This window comes from Rhinolophus hipposideros (genome assembly GCF_964194185.1).
Source record: "Rhinolophus hipposideros genome assembly, chromosome: 26".
NCBI lineage: Eukaryota > Metazoa > Chordata > Mammalia > Chiroptera > Rhinolophidae > Rhinolophus > Rhinolophus hipposideros.
In genome coordinates, this window is record NC_138072.1 from 18,621,677 (window position 1) to 18,641,000 (window position 19,324).

Consider the following 19,324-nt stretch of genomic DNA (forward strand, 5'->3'; position numbering starts at 1 on the left):
CTATTCTTCCCTTTTATGACACATAGGAAACAGATTCGAAGAGCAGATCATTTCCTTGATGCTAATTCAGTTTTGTTCAAAGTTGTAGACTGGGTTATTCTAGTACACCCCGTCTTCAAATGGAATCATGGTCATGGATATTCACTGAGTAAATCAGCATTTAAGTATTGGGTGCCAACCACATGTCAGATCCTTTTCTAGACCCTGGGGATACAGCAGTGAACAGAAGAGGAGAAGCCCCTGAGCTCACGGAACCTAATTTCTTCTAGGAGAGACAGCAGCAAACATAGTCCATGAGTAAGTTGTACAGTATGTATGAAGGTGATAAATGTTCTGTAAAGCAAATAAAGCAGTGTAAGAGGAAGGGGAATGTGGGGAGTACATAATTTTAAATAAGGTATATAGAGAAGGTTGCATTGAGAAGGTGCCGTGTGAGTAAAGAATTGAAGAAAGAAAGGGAGTGAAATCTGAGGGAAGAGCATTCAAGGCAAGGGGAACAGGCAGCACAAATATTCTTGGTGGCTGCAGGCCTAGGTTGTTTGATGAATCAAGGAGGGCAGTGTGCCTGGTGCAAAGAGAGTGAGTAGGAGACTAGCACTAACTGAGGTCAGAGAGGTAACCTGATGTCAGATGAAGAGGGCCTCATAGCCTTTTGACAATGTCTTTTACTTTGGAGGATTTTAAGAAAAGAAGTGACATGACTTACGTTTAAAGTGATCACTTGCCTCTGTTTAGAGAATAGACAGAGATGGGAATGGATGGAAGCAGAGAAACCAATTATAAGGCCATTGCCTTCATTCAGGAGAGATTAAACTATGACTCAAATCAGGGTGAAAGTGGAGGAAAAGGTGCGAAGTGACCAGATTCTGGGTATAGTATTTTGCAGGTAGAGCCAATAAGATTTGCTGATTGGATTGGATGTGAGTTGTGAGAAAAATGGAGGAATTTTATCTTGTGAACTAGACTGGAAACTCCTTGAGGGCAAAAGTCGCCTGTTTTATTTCTTTATGTTCTTTATAGAAATAGGAGAACGTTTCACGTGCAATCAATCAATCAATCAATCAATCAATATCTGTTGAATGAAAGGAGGGAAAAGCAAACCTACCACAATAGTTCACAATTTGGGGTTCCTGAACCCTTAATGATTTATAAAAATAAACACTATTGTTATGGTTAAAATCATTCCTTCTCTCTTCACCCCCACCCCCATAAAAAAAGAAAAAGATTATGGCGGAGTCCTAACTCCTCAGACCTTATTTGGAGATAGGGTCTTTACAGAGGTAACTGAGTTAAAATGAGGTCATTAGAGTCAGCCCAGATCCAGTATGACTGGTGTCTTATACAATGGGGAAATCTGGATGCAGAGACAAACGTGGAAGATGCTATCTTTGAAGAGACACAGGGAGAGGTGGTCATCTACAAGCCAGGGAGAGCATCCCGGAACACATTCTTCCCTCAGAGCCCTCTAACAGAACCAGTCCTGCCCACACCTTTTTGGACTTGCAGCCTCCAGAATAGGGAGACGGTCAATTTCTGTTGTTTAAGCCACTCAGTTTATGATCCTTTGTGATAGCAAACTAACACAACTATTTTCAGTGTTTCAAAAATATAAATAAAATTTTAATTTTTCCAAGATAAGACTGCTGAAATTAACGGCAACAATAACAAACCTTAAACGTCATTGTTTGGGTGGAATTATATTTATTTGGTGGAGTAACAGTTTTTACCTGCTACTGAGTTCTGTCTGGAATGGAAAATGGATGCATTATTACATTTCCAATTTAATTTATTTGACAAAAATATCACAAAATATAGCATCCACAAGGAAAATGATTTTAAAAAAAGGTTTTGAATGATGCCAGCTGAGAATCACATATTTTTATTTTGGGAAAGAAAGAAACAAAAAGAAAATCCCACAATATCCATGCTGTTTTTGCTTTTTATAATACAAAGTCCCCATTACATAGGAGGAAAGTACAAAAGAAAACAGGTCCAAATCTTATATTCTAAGATCCAGATGAGTCTTGAGAAATGACCTCTGATCTAATTTCCTCAGTTTATATGTGAAAAATGAGTCCTAGAAATGTTAAGGTGATAGACATAATTTTGTTTCCAATACACAGTAACACAAATTCTGAGTTGTCTAATGAGGTTTAAAAATAACATTAGAAGAAATGGTGAAATATGCTGTTCCTTGAATCTTTCTCTGTGTAGTTGCCTGATCATAGTAAGTAGACATAAATAATCTTGAGTCATAACTGCCCAGAGAGAAAGGTGTAGAGTTAGGTATGTGGAGGGATGGCAAGTGGGAAGAGAGATGAGACAGGATAGAATAAGACACATCTTGGTGGGAGACCCGTGAATTTTGTTGAACTCATACTGTTGCTAGGAGTCACTTTAGCATAATTTTTTCATAAGGCTTTGGAGTCACACAGAGGTATGTTTGAATCCAGGCTCTGATGTTTAGAAGGCATGTGAACATGGTAAAGTTTCCTTCCTGGAACATTGGTCTCTTTATATACTTGGTAAATTTGTCAGAAATGGTGAGAATATTTTTAAATGTGTTTAGAGATAGTAGAAATCCAATAAATGGTGGTCTTACTACTAGTAATTTTCCTCATGGGGTTCAGAATTTCTTGCTTTTGTGTCTTACTAGAAGCCCTTTCCCTCATCATCTCCACATGCGGATATCTTCTCAGTCCTTGAAAAGCCCAGTTTGAATGTCAAGCTTTCCTTCCATCAGTTCACATACTTTCTATCATCCAGTTTTGTATGTTCTGTAGTTATTGGTTTCAAGGTTTTATCTCCCTAACTTGCATTTCTTGTGGAATAGTGGAAAGCATAATGAGGACTGAGATTTGAACTCTACCAGCCATGCAGTCAGAGAGGCAGAACCACTATGAGTATAATGGAGTAAGGGTATACTAGGGGAATAAAAGCTTACGCAATTGTGCGGGAAGTTATTTTCCAGAAGGAGGAATTGAAAAATCTGAGAAAAAGCACGACCAGACCCCCAAAGGCCTTGTGTGGATGGGCAGGTTGAAGCTTACAGGAGAGTCTGGTAAGCCAGGCCCACATGGTGCCGGAGGGGACGATGACAGAAAGCTGGTAGAGAAGTCATTGGAAGCTGTGGTCTTTGCATGGCACTGCCTTTTAGATCCACATTAAAGTTTTTGTGATGAGTGTGGGGCTATTGTTGCTCAGCAGGGCTGGGGATTTGGAAAAAGATCTGGGTGTGGAGCGGGGGAGAGCAAGAACATGCTAGAACTTTCCAGGACTGTGTGTCCCACCACAACAAACTGCAAAGACCTTCAGAAAAGAATAAGTGCTGGCTCCCTCTGATTTCCCAATGTTGCACAAATTCCTCCTTTGGCCAGCTCTGCTCACTGGCATACAGGAAAACGTAGTTCCAGCTAATGAAGTTCACACAGCACAATCCAACACAGCCACTGTTTGTTATGTGGGTTGTACTGGGCAGTTTACTTAATTTTCTGATCGACATAAAAGAGATAACAATTATAATCACCTCTGCAGAATTTTAGTAAGGATTGAATGAGATAATAATGTAAACAATGTATTCCAAAAAATAAAAATTACATTATTATTATTACACACACCATCATTTAGTTAACTTGTATCTATTGTGGGCCCAACACTGTACTATGCCTGATAGACGTAGCTGTAAAATAAATAGACAATATCTCTGTTATTATGAAATTGAATCAGACAACGATCAGATATTCAAATAGAGATATGAAGTACGCAATGGACAGACTGGATTTCAGCGGATGGGTGTAGGTTAAAGGTATACATTTGAGAGTTACTAGTATTTAAGTATCTTTTAACGGTGTGAGTCTGAATTAACTCACCTAGAGAGTGCACATAAACTGAAGAGAAAAAGAGGGCCAAAAGTTGAGATTAGAGGTACTTCCAAAATTTAGGGGTGAAAAAGCTAAAGAGGAATAAGCAATGAGGCTGAGAAAGAACAACCAGTAATGTAGAAGAGAAATAATAAGGACTAGTGTCCTGGTAGCCAAATGTAGAAAGTTTCCCAGAAGGCAAGGGGCATCAACTTGAACTTCTATTAAAAAGTCAATTTATGTGATAACTGAGAATGGACCATTGATTACCAACATGCAGGTCATTGCCAGAATGGAAGAAGTTCAAGATAGAATGAGAAGAGAGGTAGTTTCTGGTGTAAAAGAAAATTTTTGAATGTAAAACAGGGTAGTAATAAATAGAAAGTGTATCAAGGGAAATTTTCTGCACATACATATCCGTATATAGATATAATATCATATCTATGTGGTGGATGGATGGATTCCTGAGCAGCAGGCCATTGTTTTTTTACACACCATGCAAAAAATAGATAAAGTTGGTTCTATTCTGTGTGTTGATTAATGGGAATGATCCTTTAGTGCTGAACTAGGGCAGGGTCCCCTAAGGCACAGAACCTCTCTCTAGAGATGCAAAGAAGAAAACCTGCCTCCTTCAAGCAATTCCTCCTTAAGAGGAAGCGGTCAATCTGTGACCTCTTCCTGTGAGTGGGCACACCCAGTTATTCTTTCCAAATTTACTAATCCAACGCACAGCAACTTCCCAGGAGTAGACGGTGCCAAGCGGGAGAGAGGGGCTGCAGAAGGAAAGGTCGCTTTTGGCTAGAGCAAGAATGTTAAGGAAATATTCAGAGAAGTTGAAAAAAAAAATGGCGATTTTGCTGAAAAAGATAATAATTTCCAGAGCACACAATGGAAATATTTTAGGAATTGAGGAAGAGTGAGAGATGGATCAGACTAGGGTGTGTGTAAAGTATTTGGGATAGTAATCCTTTCCCTATAGTATTTAGAGCAGAGGAGAGGTGTTTTTAGTGATACCTGACAGGCTCTGGGCGGGGCTGGGGAAATGCATTGGTCCAGGGCTCCTGTGCTTGTTTGGAATCGCTGTCCTGTCGAGGGGCAAGTTCTCGTTTGTTTAGACCTGGCGATTAAGAAGGGACCGGCTTCCTTATCTTCTGTCTTTCCCGGACAACTGGCCCAAATGAGGAAGGAGAACTTCAGATTTTTATAGCTTCCCAACCCCGCCCCGGAAAGCCAGACACAAGCTTCGTTACTGTCACTGGAATAAAACTGATTATTCTCCATCAGGTCATTGTAATCCTTACATTAGAGTTAGTGGCAGCAACCTGGGGGTTGATTCTGGGGGACCAGCACCCCAGGCCCTCTTTGAAAACTGCTGGAGGATGGGAGTAGTGGGTAAGAGGAAGTTCCTCTGCGCACCTTCTATCAGAGGGAGAGACCGGGCTTGGGGGGTGGCCCTTCCAAGTCACAGGTGGCCAGATTTCTCACCTCAAGTTGGAAGCCTCCAAATCATTTCCCGTTTCTCCAAGTTGGGAGGAAACTGAATGACTCACTTGGCCCTGGCCGTTTCTTTCCCTCCCGGGACGGCTCAGTATCTCCGCATTCTCGTTATTTAAGTATAACGGTAATCAGGCAACTGCTTCCCTCGCGCTGCCGGCGGAGTCATCGGGCACGTGATGAAACCTGCTGGCTGCACTGGGCTCCCTCCACCCACCCGCCCGCTCCTCCGTCCGCCGGCCCCCCTCCCTTCCGGCTTACACTCCGCGCAGCTCGGACCTCCAGGCCTTCCACAGCGCGTGCACTTGGGCGGGCGGGCGGGGAGGCCCGGGAGGCCCGGGCGGGGTGGCCGCGCTCCGCGGAGCCCACACCTTTGGACGCCCCAGTCCCACGTGACTGCCCCCTCCTCCCCCTCCCAGTGGCGGGCACGGGCTGGGCTTCTCGGCTCCCGCGCGCGCTCCGCTGGTCCCAGTGCCCAGAAGGAGAAGCGGAGGAGGGAGCCAGCCGACCAGGCGGCCGGGGGAGCGGGCGCGAGCTGCCGGAGCCGCCCGTGCACGGCGGCGGCGAGGGTGGCGGTCGCCCGAGCGGCGGAGCCCGGGCGGCGTGGGTTCCGCATGCGCCAAGTGTGATGAAGCTGTCCTGCTCCGCTGCTCCGCTCGCCGCCAGCTGACACCGCCTGCGCTCCAGCGCGCCCGGGAGGGAGCCGCCGTGGGGCCGTGACCTTGGCCAAGGAGGTAAATAGGGGACGTGGGAGGGGAGGAGGCAGCGCCACCCCACACCTCCAGGTCCCCGCCCTGCACCCACCCTTTCCCCGGAGCTGCGCCCACCCCCAGGAGCCCTGCGCCCCGGCGGAGCTGTGGGCGCTGCGCTCCCGCCGCGGTCCACGGTGCTGAAACTGCTGCCCGGGTCTGGCCGCGGCCGCCGCGCGGGGCACAGGCTCGCCTGCCATTTGCTGCTGCCGGGAGAGCCTCGCCAGGGAGCTGGGGCTTGCTTGTTTTCTTCTCTTTGGCTGGTGGCTCTGAGGCTTCTCAGTTAGGTTGCTCCCCATGGTGACCAAGGTAATTGCCTGAAGGGTTGAACTCCCACCAGTTCCTGTCGCCGGGATGGATTCTGCTGCCTTCTCGCAAAGATTGGGCAGGATTGCGTCCTGACTTCCGAAGCAAAGTGGGGAGAGAGGAGAGGAACCAGTGGCGAGGCGCGCAGGCAGGGGAAAGTAGGAGAAGCTACCCTGGCTCTGTGTGGGAGTCCCCGGGGAATAAAGAGGAAACAAGTGCTGGAGAATGGCGCGAGGAATGGGCAAGGCTGAGGCGACTGCCTGTGGAAAAACTAGACAGACCCCTGGGAGAAAGTGTGCTGCGCAGGGTGTCGCCCTTTTGGGGAAACATCAAGTGGACACGCAAACATTGGGAACAAACATTGGGAGAGAAGAGAACTCTCTGTAGTATGAAAATGGTCACCGTGGGGCTTTTTGTCGGGTGAGCACCAAACACTTTTTAACAGGAGTATTCAGAAAAATCAATTCCATTTAAAACTAGAGCCAAGTGACTATTTTAACTAAAAGGTTGTCATTTCTTACAGTTCCCTGGGGGTAATAGAGGTCTAAATTCATTAAAAAATAAGCTATTCCCGTGCCATTTCCTCCAACCCACCCCAGTGTGTAAGCATGCTCCATGTGAGGTGGGTGTTATGGATGGTGAAGGTGAATCGAGAGAGTGAACCCCCTTACCCACTACCATTCGGACCTCACTGAAGTTCCTCTCACCCTTTGCAGCACAGACTGATAATTCCTGTACCCCAGAGCGAACCAAGTGTGGGTGACATGGCCCAAGGGAATAACTATGGGCAGACCAGCAACGGGGTGGCAGATGAATCACCCAACATGCTGGTGTACAGAAAGGTAAGAATTTCTTCACTTTTTTGGAAAAAGGGGAAACTTCTGTCTTCCTTACTACCACCCCTCCAAGTCAAAGTACATGTCAACTTTCTGGCCTGGTGGATTCCCCAGATGACCCAGGACTGTACACTGTACGTGAGGACCATCTGCTATTCCCAAGTGTGCACACACAGTGCAGTGGTCAGGCCAGTCAGCTCTGCACTCACACGTCTCCCTGCTGATTGACAGAGTTTAATCTGCGGTCAGCCAACAGCTGCACGTTGGAGTATCCCACATATTTTGTTTGTTACGCAGGTGATTTTATAGCATCTTTAATCATTTTTAGAAGCTTTACCTTGTACTATCCCTAAGCATTTAGGTTATAATAATAATATAGACATTTAACATTAGAAATGAAAATAGACCACTTTGCAGTTTTGTGGCAAGAGTGAATGTGCCTGCGAATGCCTGGGTGATTTAACGATTTTGCTCCCAACCAAACAATTCTAGGGTTTTTTGTTTGTTTGTTTTTGTCTTAGCCTAAATGATTTTTTTACTTTGTGTTACTTTTATAATTCTGCTTAGGGGTACTTATGTTCTAGTGCCATATGTCCATAAAATAAATCTTTATATTCCAGAGATTTTCTTTTTTTTGTCTTTTTTTGCCACAAACTGGTCTGGCAGCTTATGCATTTTATAACAAGACTATCAGCAACAAACTTCTAGATATTGAGCCATTATAATAAAGATACATTTGAATATTGTGCATGCTTCAGAGTGGTTGCTTAGGTAACTTCATTCTGGTTATAATCAACAATATTACTAAAATTGAGGATAGTGTATTTTTTATTTAACTTTTGTACCAATCATTTCTATTGCATTTTGTTCTGTTATTACTTTTTCTTTAGCATATTATCTGTGGTGCTTATTGGACAGGATTTCTTCAATTACCATTAGCAATGGTAAAAAGGAAATTGCACCTTGAAACCAAGAAAATTTTTAAAGACTTGGATTAGCGTGACCCCATGGAACAGTCAGGATGAGTTTGCATTTGTTCTTGCAGCTAGAAGACCAGGACTGGTTATGAACAAAGATGAAAAGCAATGTACCACCTTGACTTGTAATTAATCAAAACTTTCCTTATATGTGGCCCAGGATCTTTAAAAGGTCGTGCTGAATATGTGTGTCAGGGAATGCTGTTATTGCTTTAATGTGAAGATACATGGGCATCTTGACCCAATACTAGCTGTTTATTTTTCTAGCCTTACAGACAGTACTAAATTGTGTACCTGTGAATGCAGTTTTATGTGAGTCTGGAACAACACAGTATGATAAGCAAAAGAAAGGAGATGAGTTGTCTATTTTAGTCTTAAAGCATCCCAACTGGATAAAGCAAGAAGATAACCTACTTGAGCCTAAATTATTACTACTGTTTTTCTACACTGATTGAAATTAGTGGATATTTGCCCATTCTATATAGAGTTGGTTCTGAGAAGAACTATTTGGGGGCAGGTGTGTGTTCTGAGAAGAACTGTTTGGGGGCAGGTTCTGAGAAGAACTCTTTGGGGGCAGAACTATTTGGGGGCATTTATTATGTTTTTATTGTTTGGTATGACCGAATTTTGTAATAGGCAAGATGTAAAAATTATAAATTCTATCTTATAGGTGTGTGCAATGTGGAGAGTTGGACTTTTGGATGTACAATTACAGTAGTCAGCTACTTTTGTTAGGTTGAACGCTACAGTCTCTGTTTCCTCATAAAAGTGGGCTTGAATTGATCAGACAACTAATTAATCTTGATTAGGAATAAACTTAATATGACATCCGTCTATGTGTGTAATTTAGCCAATTATCATTTGAATAAATGAAAAACAAGGCTAGGAGTTTTAGAAATAGTTATTGGATTATTTAGTGATTCTGATCTTATGTTGATAACTTTCAGTTTATTGTATAAAATGTATAGCAACAAATTGCTATTGGTGATGCTTGTAAATTAATAGACTGTGATGACTTCAGGGAGAGAATATAATGCCTCATTCTTTTAGACGTTACTATTTTGTTAAGTTTAGAACTGCTTGTGCTACTTATTTTGACCTCCTTTCATTAGCTCTTTGTTTAGGGTTAATGAAACATATAATTTATTTTTAGAAAAGATTTCCTTGATAAATTGTTACTGGAAAAAACAACTCAGTTCAGCAAATTTTGCTCATAATGCTTAACTATGGATTGCCTGTTTATCCTTTTGTTCTCTAAGCATATGCTATTTGTTTTGTTTGTGATGTAAGTAATAATGTATAAATAAGTAGCACATAGTTTATATAAAGAAACAGTGTCCTTGGTTATCATTTGCTAGTTACCAAGTCTAATAGTCCATGTCCATATGCACATACTATGTGACAAATGGATTTCATGTGACCATTTTGTCTCTGTGTTTTCTATCGTATATCTATCTCATTTCTACCACTCAATATCTTCTCAGTAGAGGCCAAATTTTAATGCAAAGAAGAGCAAAGTAGTGGGAGAGGGGTATAAATTGAATAGATGTATTAGGATAGTTCAACTGCTCCACCTGCATAAAAAAATTAAGCACTATGTTACAAATGCCTATTAATCATGAAGTCAATCCTAGGTTTAGAAAAGAACTTTCAGTCCCATAGTACATTATTCAATAACAGTGGAAAGAATGCATAGAGAAATGGCTGTTTTACTGATTCATGACAATTTTCCATTTCTATCTTACTGTTGAAAAAGGTCTTGCAAGTAGCTTCTGAACTAAACAATTTCTCTTCCTCCCCCAAGCCACCTCTCATTTACTTCCAGGATTCTGATCAGTTACACACATTAAAGATATGTGTATGCTGTTTCCATTTTATCTTGATAGGCTATGAATGGCACTTAGACCATTCCTAAGAGGGACAGGAAACGGTGAATGGGTACCAAAGTGGAATACACAGAAGAGAGCTGGGATGCGTGAATTTCTTCTGTTCATCTGATATCTCTCCATTTTGATTATCATCATATGGACTATATTTCCTCCAAGTAATGGGAAAATTCCAGGTGTTTTTTTTTTCCTATAAAGAATTCCATAGTGACGTTATGGAAAAAAAAAGTACAATGGGTAGAGCTATAAGACCTTCCAGGCAGAGTGAGTGCCACCATGGTGAAGAGTACAGGGGATAGTAATGCTGCCTCACAATCGGGAATGGCACCTGCAAGTCCGTCTCAGATGTTTGCCGGTAATTTTCTGGTTTAATATGAAGAATCTCTGTGGGCTTTATTTGATGTCAGAGGTATATTTAAAAAAATCTGTATGGACAAAATTTGCCTTACTAATTTTCTGATTTACAGTGCTGCTTTATTTTTTTTTAAAAGCAAGTGATTGAGTTAGAGTGATTATGCCATTTTATGTACTACTTGAGAACACCTTATTTAAAAGCTCGTAAAATATGAGGCTTGACCACTTTTATTCCTGGGATTTCCTAGGCTCTCTTTAGACAGCCCTTGATGAGAATGAAATTCGAAGTAATTAACTTCCTTAAGACTAGATCCACCTAGCACATATTGGATTCAGACTAGCTTCCTGAAATGTTTGTAGAAGTGACAATTCAGAATTCAGTTTTGCTTTGGGTTGTGGGCTCAAACACTACTCTTTTTTTTTTTTATAAAGATTTTATTGGGGAAGGGGAACAGGACTTTATTGGGGAACAGTGTGTACTTCCAGGACTTTTTTCCAAATCAAGTTGTTGTCCTTTCAATCTTAGTTGTGGATGGTGCCGTTCAGCTTCAGGTCCAGTTGCCATTTTCTAGTTGCAGGGGCACAGCCCACCATCCCTTGCGGGAGTCGAACTGGCAACCTTGTGGTTGAGAGGATGGGAGCTCAGCGGTAGCTCAGCTCAAGGTGCCCTGTTCAGTTTTAGTTGCTGGGGGTGGAGCCCACCATCCCTTGCGGGACTCGAGGAATTGAACTGGGTACCTCATGGTTGAGAGCCCACGCTCCAACCACCTGAGCCATCTGGGAGGCAGCTCAGTTCTAGGTGCCCTGTTCAATCTTTACCCTTGCGGGACTCAAGGAATTGAACTGGCAACCTTGTGGTTGGGAGCCCACTGGCTCATGTGGGAATCGAACCGGCAGCCTTCGGAGTCAGGAACATGGAGCTCTAACCGCCTGAGCCACCGAGCGGCCCTCAAACACTACTCTTGTTCTTGGTCTGCTTTGGGCAAATTCCTGGGGGTGGTCCTGTCTGAAAAGGACAGCAGAGCTACAACCCAGGGTACAAGGAGGCACATTTCAAATTTGCTATCTGGCCGACGTACTGTCCACTAGACAGCATACACCCCTTTTTGTCCAGAGGCTGACATTTCTGCATTTGAAAAGACAAAATATCTGGGGCACCTTGGGGCCGATATTTTAAATTGGCTGGCATGCTGGCTTCTTACGAGCAAGAATGCTCAAAATGACCAATAACTTCTGATATTACTGCAGCAACCATTTATGCTCCGGCTTTCATAAAAGAAAATGAAAATGTCTTCCTCATTCACTACCTTAGTGGAATGAACATGTTTTTGGGAATAGTAAACCTGTGAAGTTCACTATGCCTCTCCCCTCACCTCACCTTTCCCCTCACCCATTCACTCTCCTCTCCTCTCTCTTCATCTACCGTCTAGTCACTCTCTTTCCATTTGTTTCTTCCTTCTTATTTTATTTTTTCTCAAAAAAATACCTAAGAGTGGAGATACAATTTTCCCCTAAGATGCTACTCACTTTAGTTGTAGAAGAGCAAACGATGTCTTTTGGAGAAGAGAGCGATATCGTCCTTGTTTGAGGACCTGTTATGCACAGCCACTCAGATAGGTGCTTTTAAAATTGGCACCACACCATGTATGGGGTCCAACAAGTTAATCTTCAAGGATTAAGACTGCACTATTCTTAAAGAGCCAGCCAGATGGAACCACTGGCCTTTGTTACATGGAGGCCCAATGGGAGCTATCAGTCCAATAGGAAGATCAGTAATGCTGATGGGCTTGACCTAGACGTTGTCTTTGAGATCTATTTCTGAGGGCAGTCTGTTCTGTGAAAATAGACACGCCTGCAAGAAAAGGGAGTAATTTGTTTCCTCATTGGAAGAGACTGAGCTGTGGACATTACTCGTCTCCTAGTAGTGCATTAGGTGATGTTTTTCCACAGGAACTCAGTGCGTTTGTTTCTTCAGGATTGTCCAATCTGGTCAATCAAGAGGCTGTCAATATACCCCCATCAAACACCATTATAAAAAATAACGTTTGACATGGTGAGCCTTAGTTCCTTTGATCCATCTGGTTTTACGGTGTTAGTAGAGCGAAGAATATTTACAGGTGATAACAAGAAAAAATCCCATTAGAAAAGGAACGAATGTTTGCAAATAGTCTCAAACCCCCGAGCCTTTAGCCTTCAGATTTCTTTTTTTTTAAAAAATTTTTCAATTACAGTTGACATTCAGTACTGGTTGTTGGTTAATTTGTTGATGTTAGACTTTCTGACAGGTGTGAGGTGGTAGCTCATTGTGGTTTTAATTTGCATTTCTGTGATGATTAGTGACATTAATCATCCTTTCATATGTCTATTGGCCATCTGTATGTCCTCTTTGGAGAAATGTCTGTTCAGGTCCTCTGCCCATTTTTCAATTGGATTGTTTGTTTTTTTAGTGTTGAGTTGTATGAGGGTTTTTTTTAAAATAAATTTTGGATATTAACCCCTTGTTAGATGTATCATTGGCGAATATCTCCTCTTATTTGATAGATTGTCTTTTTGTTTCATTGTTTTGTTGATGAAAAAACTTCTTAATTTGATGTAGTCCCATTTATTTGTTTTTTCTTTTGTTTCCCTTGCCTGAGGTGACATAGCAGAAAAAAATATTACTCGGCTCAATATCATAGAGCTTACTGCTTATGTTCTTTCTAGGAGTTTTATGGTTTTGGTCTTACATTTAAGTTTTAATCCATTTTGTGTTTATTCTTGTACTGTGTTTCCCCGAAAATAAGACTGAACCGGAAATTAAGCTCTAGCATGATTTTTCAGGATTACGTCCCCTGAACATAAGCCCTAATGTGTTTTTTGAAGCAAAAATTAATATAAGACCCAGTCTTATTTTCGGGGAAACATGGTATATTGTATAAGAAGATGGTCTAGTTTGAGTTTTTGTGTGTGTTTCTGTTCAGTTTTCCCAACACCATTCATTGAATAGACTGTCTTTACGCCACGGTGTATTCTTGCCTCCTTTGTCATAGATTAATTGACCATAGGCATGGGTTTATTTCTGGGCTCTCTGTTCTGTTCCATTGATCTACGTGTCTTGTTTTTATGCCAGTACCGTGCTGTTTTGATTACTGTAGCCTTGTAGTATAGCTTGATATCAGGTATTGTGATACCCCCAATTTTGTTCTTTCTCAAGATTGCCGGCACTATTCTGGTTCTTTTGTGATTCCACATAAACTTTAGGATTATTTGTTCCAGTTCTGTGAGAAATACCATTGGTATTTTGATAGGGATTGCATTGAATCCATAGATTGCTTTGGGTAGTATGGACATTTTAACCATGTTAATTCTTCCAATCCAGGAGCCTGACATATGCTTCTAATTATTTGTATCTTCTTCAATTTCTTTTTTCAGTGTCTTATAGTTTTCCAAGTATGGGTCTTTTACCTCCGTAGTTAAATTTATTCCTAGGTAATCTTTCTGATGCAATTATAAATGGGATTGTTTTCTTAATTTCTCTTTCTGATAGTTCATTATTGGTGTATAAAAATGCAACTGATTTCTTAATATTAATTTTGTGTCCTGCTGCTTTCCTCAATTCATTTATCAGTTCCAGTAATTTTTTGGTGGGATATTTAGGGTTCTCTCTATGTAGTATCATGTCATCTGCAAATAATGACCTTTTTCCTTTCCAATTTGGATGCCTTTGTTTCTTGTTTGATTGTTGTGCCTAGGATTTCCTATAGTATGTAGAATAAAAGTGGTGAAAGGACATCCTTTTCTTGTTCCTGATCTTAAGGAAAATGCTTCTAGCTTTTCCCTGTTGAGTATGATGTTAGCTGTGGGTTTGTCATATATAGCCTTTATGATGTTAAGTTCTGTTCCCTCTTTCCCACTTTGCAGAGAGTTTTTATCATAGATGGATGCTCGACTTTTTCAAATGTTTTTTCTGCATCTATTGATTTGATCATATGACTTTTATCCTTCATTTTGTTTATGTGGTGTACTATGTTAATTGATTTGTGGATATTGAACCGATCTTGCATTCCAGGAATAAATCCCACTTGATCATAGTATATGATTATTCTAATATATTGCTAAATTTAGGGTGCTAATATTTTGTTGGGGATTTTTTGCATTCATGTTCTTCAGCGCTATTGACCTATAGTTTTGTGTGTGTGTATGTGTGTGTGTGTGTGTGTGTGTGTGTGTGTAATGTGTCTTTGTCCTTTGGAATGAGGGTAATAGTAGCCTGAGCTTGGGAGCCTTCCCTCCTCTTGAATTTTCTGGAATAGTTTGAGAAAAATAAATGTTAATTCCTCTTTAACTGTTTGGTAAAATGCACCTGTGAAGCCATCTGGTCCAGAACTTCTGTTTTTTTGGGAGTTTTTTTGATTACTGATTCAATTTTTTTAGTTGTAATCAGTGTGTTCAGATTTTCTGTATCTTCTTGATTCAGTCTTGGAAGACTGTATGTTTCTAGGCATTTATCTATTTCTTCCAGAATGTCCCATTTGTTGGAGTATAGTTGTTCATAATATTTTCTTAAATATTTTATATTTCTATAGTGTCAGTTGTTACTTTTTATTTTTCATTGATTTTATTGATTTGGGTCCTCTGTCTTTTTTTCTTGATGAGTCTGGTTAAAGGTTTGTCAATTTTGTTTGTCATTTTAAAGAACCAGCTCTTGTTTTCATTGATCTTTTGTATTGTTCATTTAGACTCTATTTTAGTTATTTCCACCATGATCTTAATTATTTCCTTCCTTCTACTCACTTTAGGTTTTGTTTGCTGTTCTTTTTCTTATTTCTTTCAGTGTAAGTATAGATTTTTATTTGAAAATTTTCTTGTTTCTTGAGGTAGGCCTGTATTTTTATGAATTTCTTTCTTAGGACTGCTTTGTGTGTGTCCCATAGATTTGGGGTCATTATGTTTTCATTTTAATTTATCTCAAGGTATCTTTTGATTTCTTCCTTGATCTCATTTTTAACCCATTCATTGTTTAGTAGCGTGTTATTTAGCTTCCATATGTTTGTGTTTTTCAGTTTTGTTCTTATAATTGATTTCTAGTTTTATACCGTTGTGGTCAGAGAAGACATTTGCTATGACTTCATTGAGACTTGCATTGCTTAAATTCATTGAGACTTGCATTGTGGCCTAACATGTGGTCTTTCCTGGGAAATAGCCCATGTGCATTTGAAAGAAAATGTATATTCTGCTGCTTCAGGATGAAATGCTCAATTAAGTTCATCTGGTCTAATATGGCATTTAAAGCTACTGTTTTCTTGTTGAGTTTTTGTTGGAATGATCTATCCATTGATGTCAATAGTGTATTAAAGTTCCCTACTATGATTGTATTCCTATCGATCTCTCCCTTTGTGTCAGTCAATATTTGCTTTATGTATTTAGGTGCTCCTATGTTGCATGCATAAATGTTTACAAGGACTATATACTCTTGTTGGATTGATCCCTTTGTCATTATGTAATGTCCTTCTTTGTCTCTTATTATAGCCTTTGTTTTAAAGTCTTTTTTGTCTGAATGAATATTGCTTCCCATATTTTTTTTGTTGTTGTGATTTCCATTTGCATGAAGTGTCTTTTCCCAGATGTCGTGGGGGCTCTTCTTCCTAGCACTGGTGTTCCAGGCTGGGAGCCTGTTGTGGGGATGGGACCTCTTGCTCCTCATGGCTGACCTCTGCATCTGAGATATTCCTCCTGAATCTGAACTGTCACATGCAGGTGTCGGGCCAGCCGGTTTTGTGTCTATGACCCTCCTATCAGTTTCCATGTGGCTTCTTTATATCCTTATTTATAGTACTTCTGTTCAGCTAGACTTCATATGGTTCTTCAGGTTGATTGTTCTATGATTTACTTGTAATTTTGATGTGGTCATGGGAGGAGGAAAGCACAGCATTTACCTATTGAACCTTCTTGACTGAAACTCTCTCAGAAATCTAAATGAGAGTGTTGGATGGGATGCAGGCATTGGAGAAGGAGAAATGTCTTACCATTTCTGAAAAATTCCAAAATGGAGTGTTTATCGTAAATTATATTATTTAAAAGCACCTTTCTAGACAAGGGGTGTTATCTACTATAAATGTGAATTTAATCTGTCTGAATCGAATGTAGACCTTTTAGACCATTTTCCCTTAGTGACACAAATATTGACATGTTTTGAGATGGAATAGGACCATCATCTATTATATTTTCACTGAGAAGTATACAGAGACATTTTATGAGTAATAATTTAGTGATGACTTTGGGGTAATAATTACCTTGAGTTCAGAGCAGAAAAGTCTTCCATTGAGTTTTTCCTCACCAGTTGTTCTTTGTAATTGCTTTTCATGGGAAAGATAAAGATTTGTGGCTTGAATTTTATTTTCTTTGTTTTTCACCTCCAACCTACCCAAATCTAATTGATCAGAGGAAAGTGCAGATGTACAGCAAATAAGTTCTATCAGGATTTTATTACCTTCTTAATAGCCTTGTGGTTCTACCCAATGATGGAAATCAGGGTATTTTTAGGCAGTGTGGGTGATGGAATGTGATCATTGCAGAGAAAATGGAAATATTTTGGATTTGGACAGTTGGTAGTGACTTAATAAATGTTGTCTTCTTGAAAACAAGATTGTGGAAAATAAGTGACACAAATAATTGGCCCTTGCTCCTGCTTTCATAGCAAGTGAAAAGGAAGCATTTAAATGTCAGGGTTACAGAGGCTTCTATCTTACAAAATATCAATCTAATTATAAACTCATTGTAAATGATGAAGTGGGTACCCAGTTCCTTAGGGAAAAAAAAAAAGGTCCTGCTTCTCTCTCTGCCATTGGCCAAGATAATATAAAAATTTAACTTACTCTTTTTAAAATTCCCTTTGTCTTGTGTCTTATTCAAGTAACAAAGTTCTTAGGACGTTGGGACTCTAAATGGCAATCATGAACTTCATTCCAGCTCCACTAAAACTGCCACCTTCTCTAAGCTGGACAATTATTTTGGGTAAGGGGCCCATCTCTAGACATAAGTTGTAATTTTGTCTTCTGCAAAAATATACAGGAAAATGACAGCTTTGAGATAGTAGCCTACTTCTTAAGAATAAGTCTAGGAGTCTTCTTATTTTAGGTCTTTTCTGATGATTGGCAAGTTTTCTTAAGGAGTCATTGTGCTGAAGTGAAGCATGTGCACTGCAGCTGGGCAGTCTTGATTTTAATTCTTGGCTCTGCCACTGTTTAGCTGTGCAGTTGTGAGTTAGCAACCTAACTTCTTTCACTTCAGACTGCTTACCTACAAAATGATGGACAATCAAAGTATTTCCTTTATAGAGCTGTTTGAAGATAATCTTAATTAATTTAAATTTAAGTTTAAATAGTCTTATGGGGCTTGTGACCAATGTATTTGTCACTAGCATCAAACCCAAGAGAAGAGATAAAAGAATATGATGTACTTAGCTTGGCACTTGGCAGACAGTGGTTGCAACAAAGGAGGGCTCAACACATGGTTTTTTAAAAGAATAAAACAAGTACGCATTCAAAGGAAGACAATAGCCTCATAAGGAGGTGGTAGATCTCATAAATGACATCAACTGTCTACTCAGTTTATTTTTTCATCCTATGGAAAATATCAGTGGTCTGAAGAGGGTGGCTTTTCCAAGGTCAGATGATAGAGGCTGTCTTTCAGTAGGACAGAACCTGCATATGCCACGAATATACCAGGGCCTCAGATAATTTGCTGGTAGTGAAAGTATTTCAGCTGATTTCTATCTTGTGGCATCTCAGAGCTGCATGTTAGCCATTCCAGTGCCTACCAAAACTGCAGGAAAACCAGGAGCTTCTAGATAAAAGGGATTTAAAGTAGTTGGAATCTTTGCTGAGAATTTAAACTTGGGGTATAAGGAATTCATTTTTTTTTAAAGCTCACTTCTCTTTCTTATGTCTCCAAGTGTTGAAAGGAAAGCAAACAGCCCACAGGGAAGTAGTAGTGATGGATGGACAGGGCCTTCGAGTAAGAAGAGCTGGGTGTGGATTCCAACTCTACCCCTGACCAGCTGTGTGAGCATGGGCAGGATTCTTAACTTCTGTTAGAGACTGACTACTTTACTGTCATGGAGATGGTGAAATGAAATACAAGTGAAAATGCCTGATTGAGAATGATTGACAAATAATACTTATGGACTCTTTGGGAATTGTGGAAATTACTAAAACTCTCTGCAAGAATAAATTTTGCGAAAATCTTCCTGACAAATCTTCTGCTTGTTGAATGTCCCATCGACGTAGGCCATTCAGAAGTTCAACTGACATGATTCTTCCCTGTTTGGTAATTGCTAGACGGACAATGCCAAGAACAATGTAAACGTATACGACCTTTTTTGACCACATAAAGCTTTTGAATGTCAGACAAACTGGTTTATTGGAATGTTTTTCTCTAGTACAGAAATCTAAGGCAAATTTTCACTCGTAATATTTAAGATGATGTATACCAAAGAAAATTAAGTACCACATAGAGAGAACACATTATTATTAATATCATCTCTCGCTGAACTTTTCTAGATGGCATTTCCTCTGGAAATTAATACCTTTTGTCACTTGCTCTCACTTTTACAGTTGGTAGTTTGTGTTTTGACCTTTGGTTTATTGTTAATTAGAATAGTTGCCATTTATTGTTGTACTTACCCTGAGTCAGGGCCTTTGTGTATATACCTGTTTTCCTTAAATAATGTTGCATGTTGGTTACTAGTACCGTGTTTTCCCAAAAATAAGACCTAGCTGGACAATCAGCTCTAATGCGTCTTTTGGAGCAAAAAATTAATATAAGACCCAGTCTTATTTTACTATAAGACCCGGTCTATAATATAATATAATATAATATAAT

The 19,324-nt window shown here is 40.2% G+C and overlaps 1 protein-coding gene across 11 annotated transcripts in view; it reads left to right on the forward strand.

The window, feature by feature from the left end:
- Positions 1 to 5,766: 5,766 nt before the first annotated feature.
- The window catches only part of RGS7 (regulator of G protein signaling 7), a 433,144-nt gene continuing 419,586 nt past the window's right edge, over positions 5,767 to 19,324 (forward strand). For 9 of the 11 annotated variants that reach the window (XM_081039359.1, XM_081039362.1, XM_081039363.1 and 6 more), the window contains exons 1-2: positions 5,825 to 6,088; positions 7,126 to 7,251. In XM_081039359.1, the coding sequence (XP_080895485.1) occupies positions 7,174 to 7,251 (78 nt within the window). In that variant the 5' untranslated portion in view covers positions 5,825 to 6,088; positions 7,126 to 7,173. Of the gene's footprint in view, positions 6,089 to 7,125; positions 7,252 to 19,324 lie in introns of all 11 variants that reach the window. The other 2 variants (XM_081039368.1, XM_081039369.1) reach the window with 1 other exon arrangement.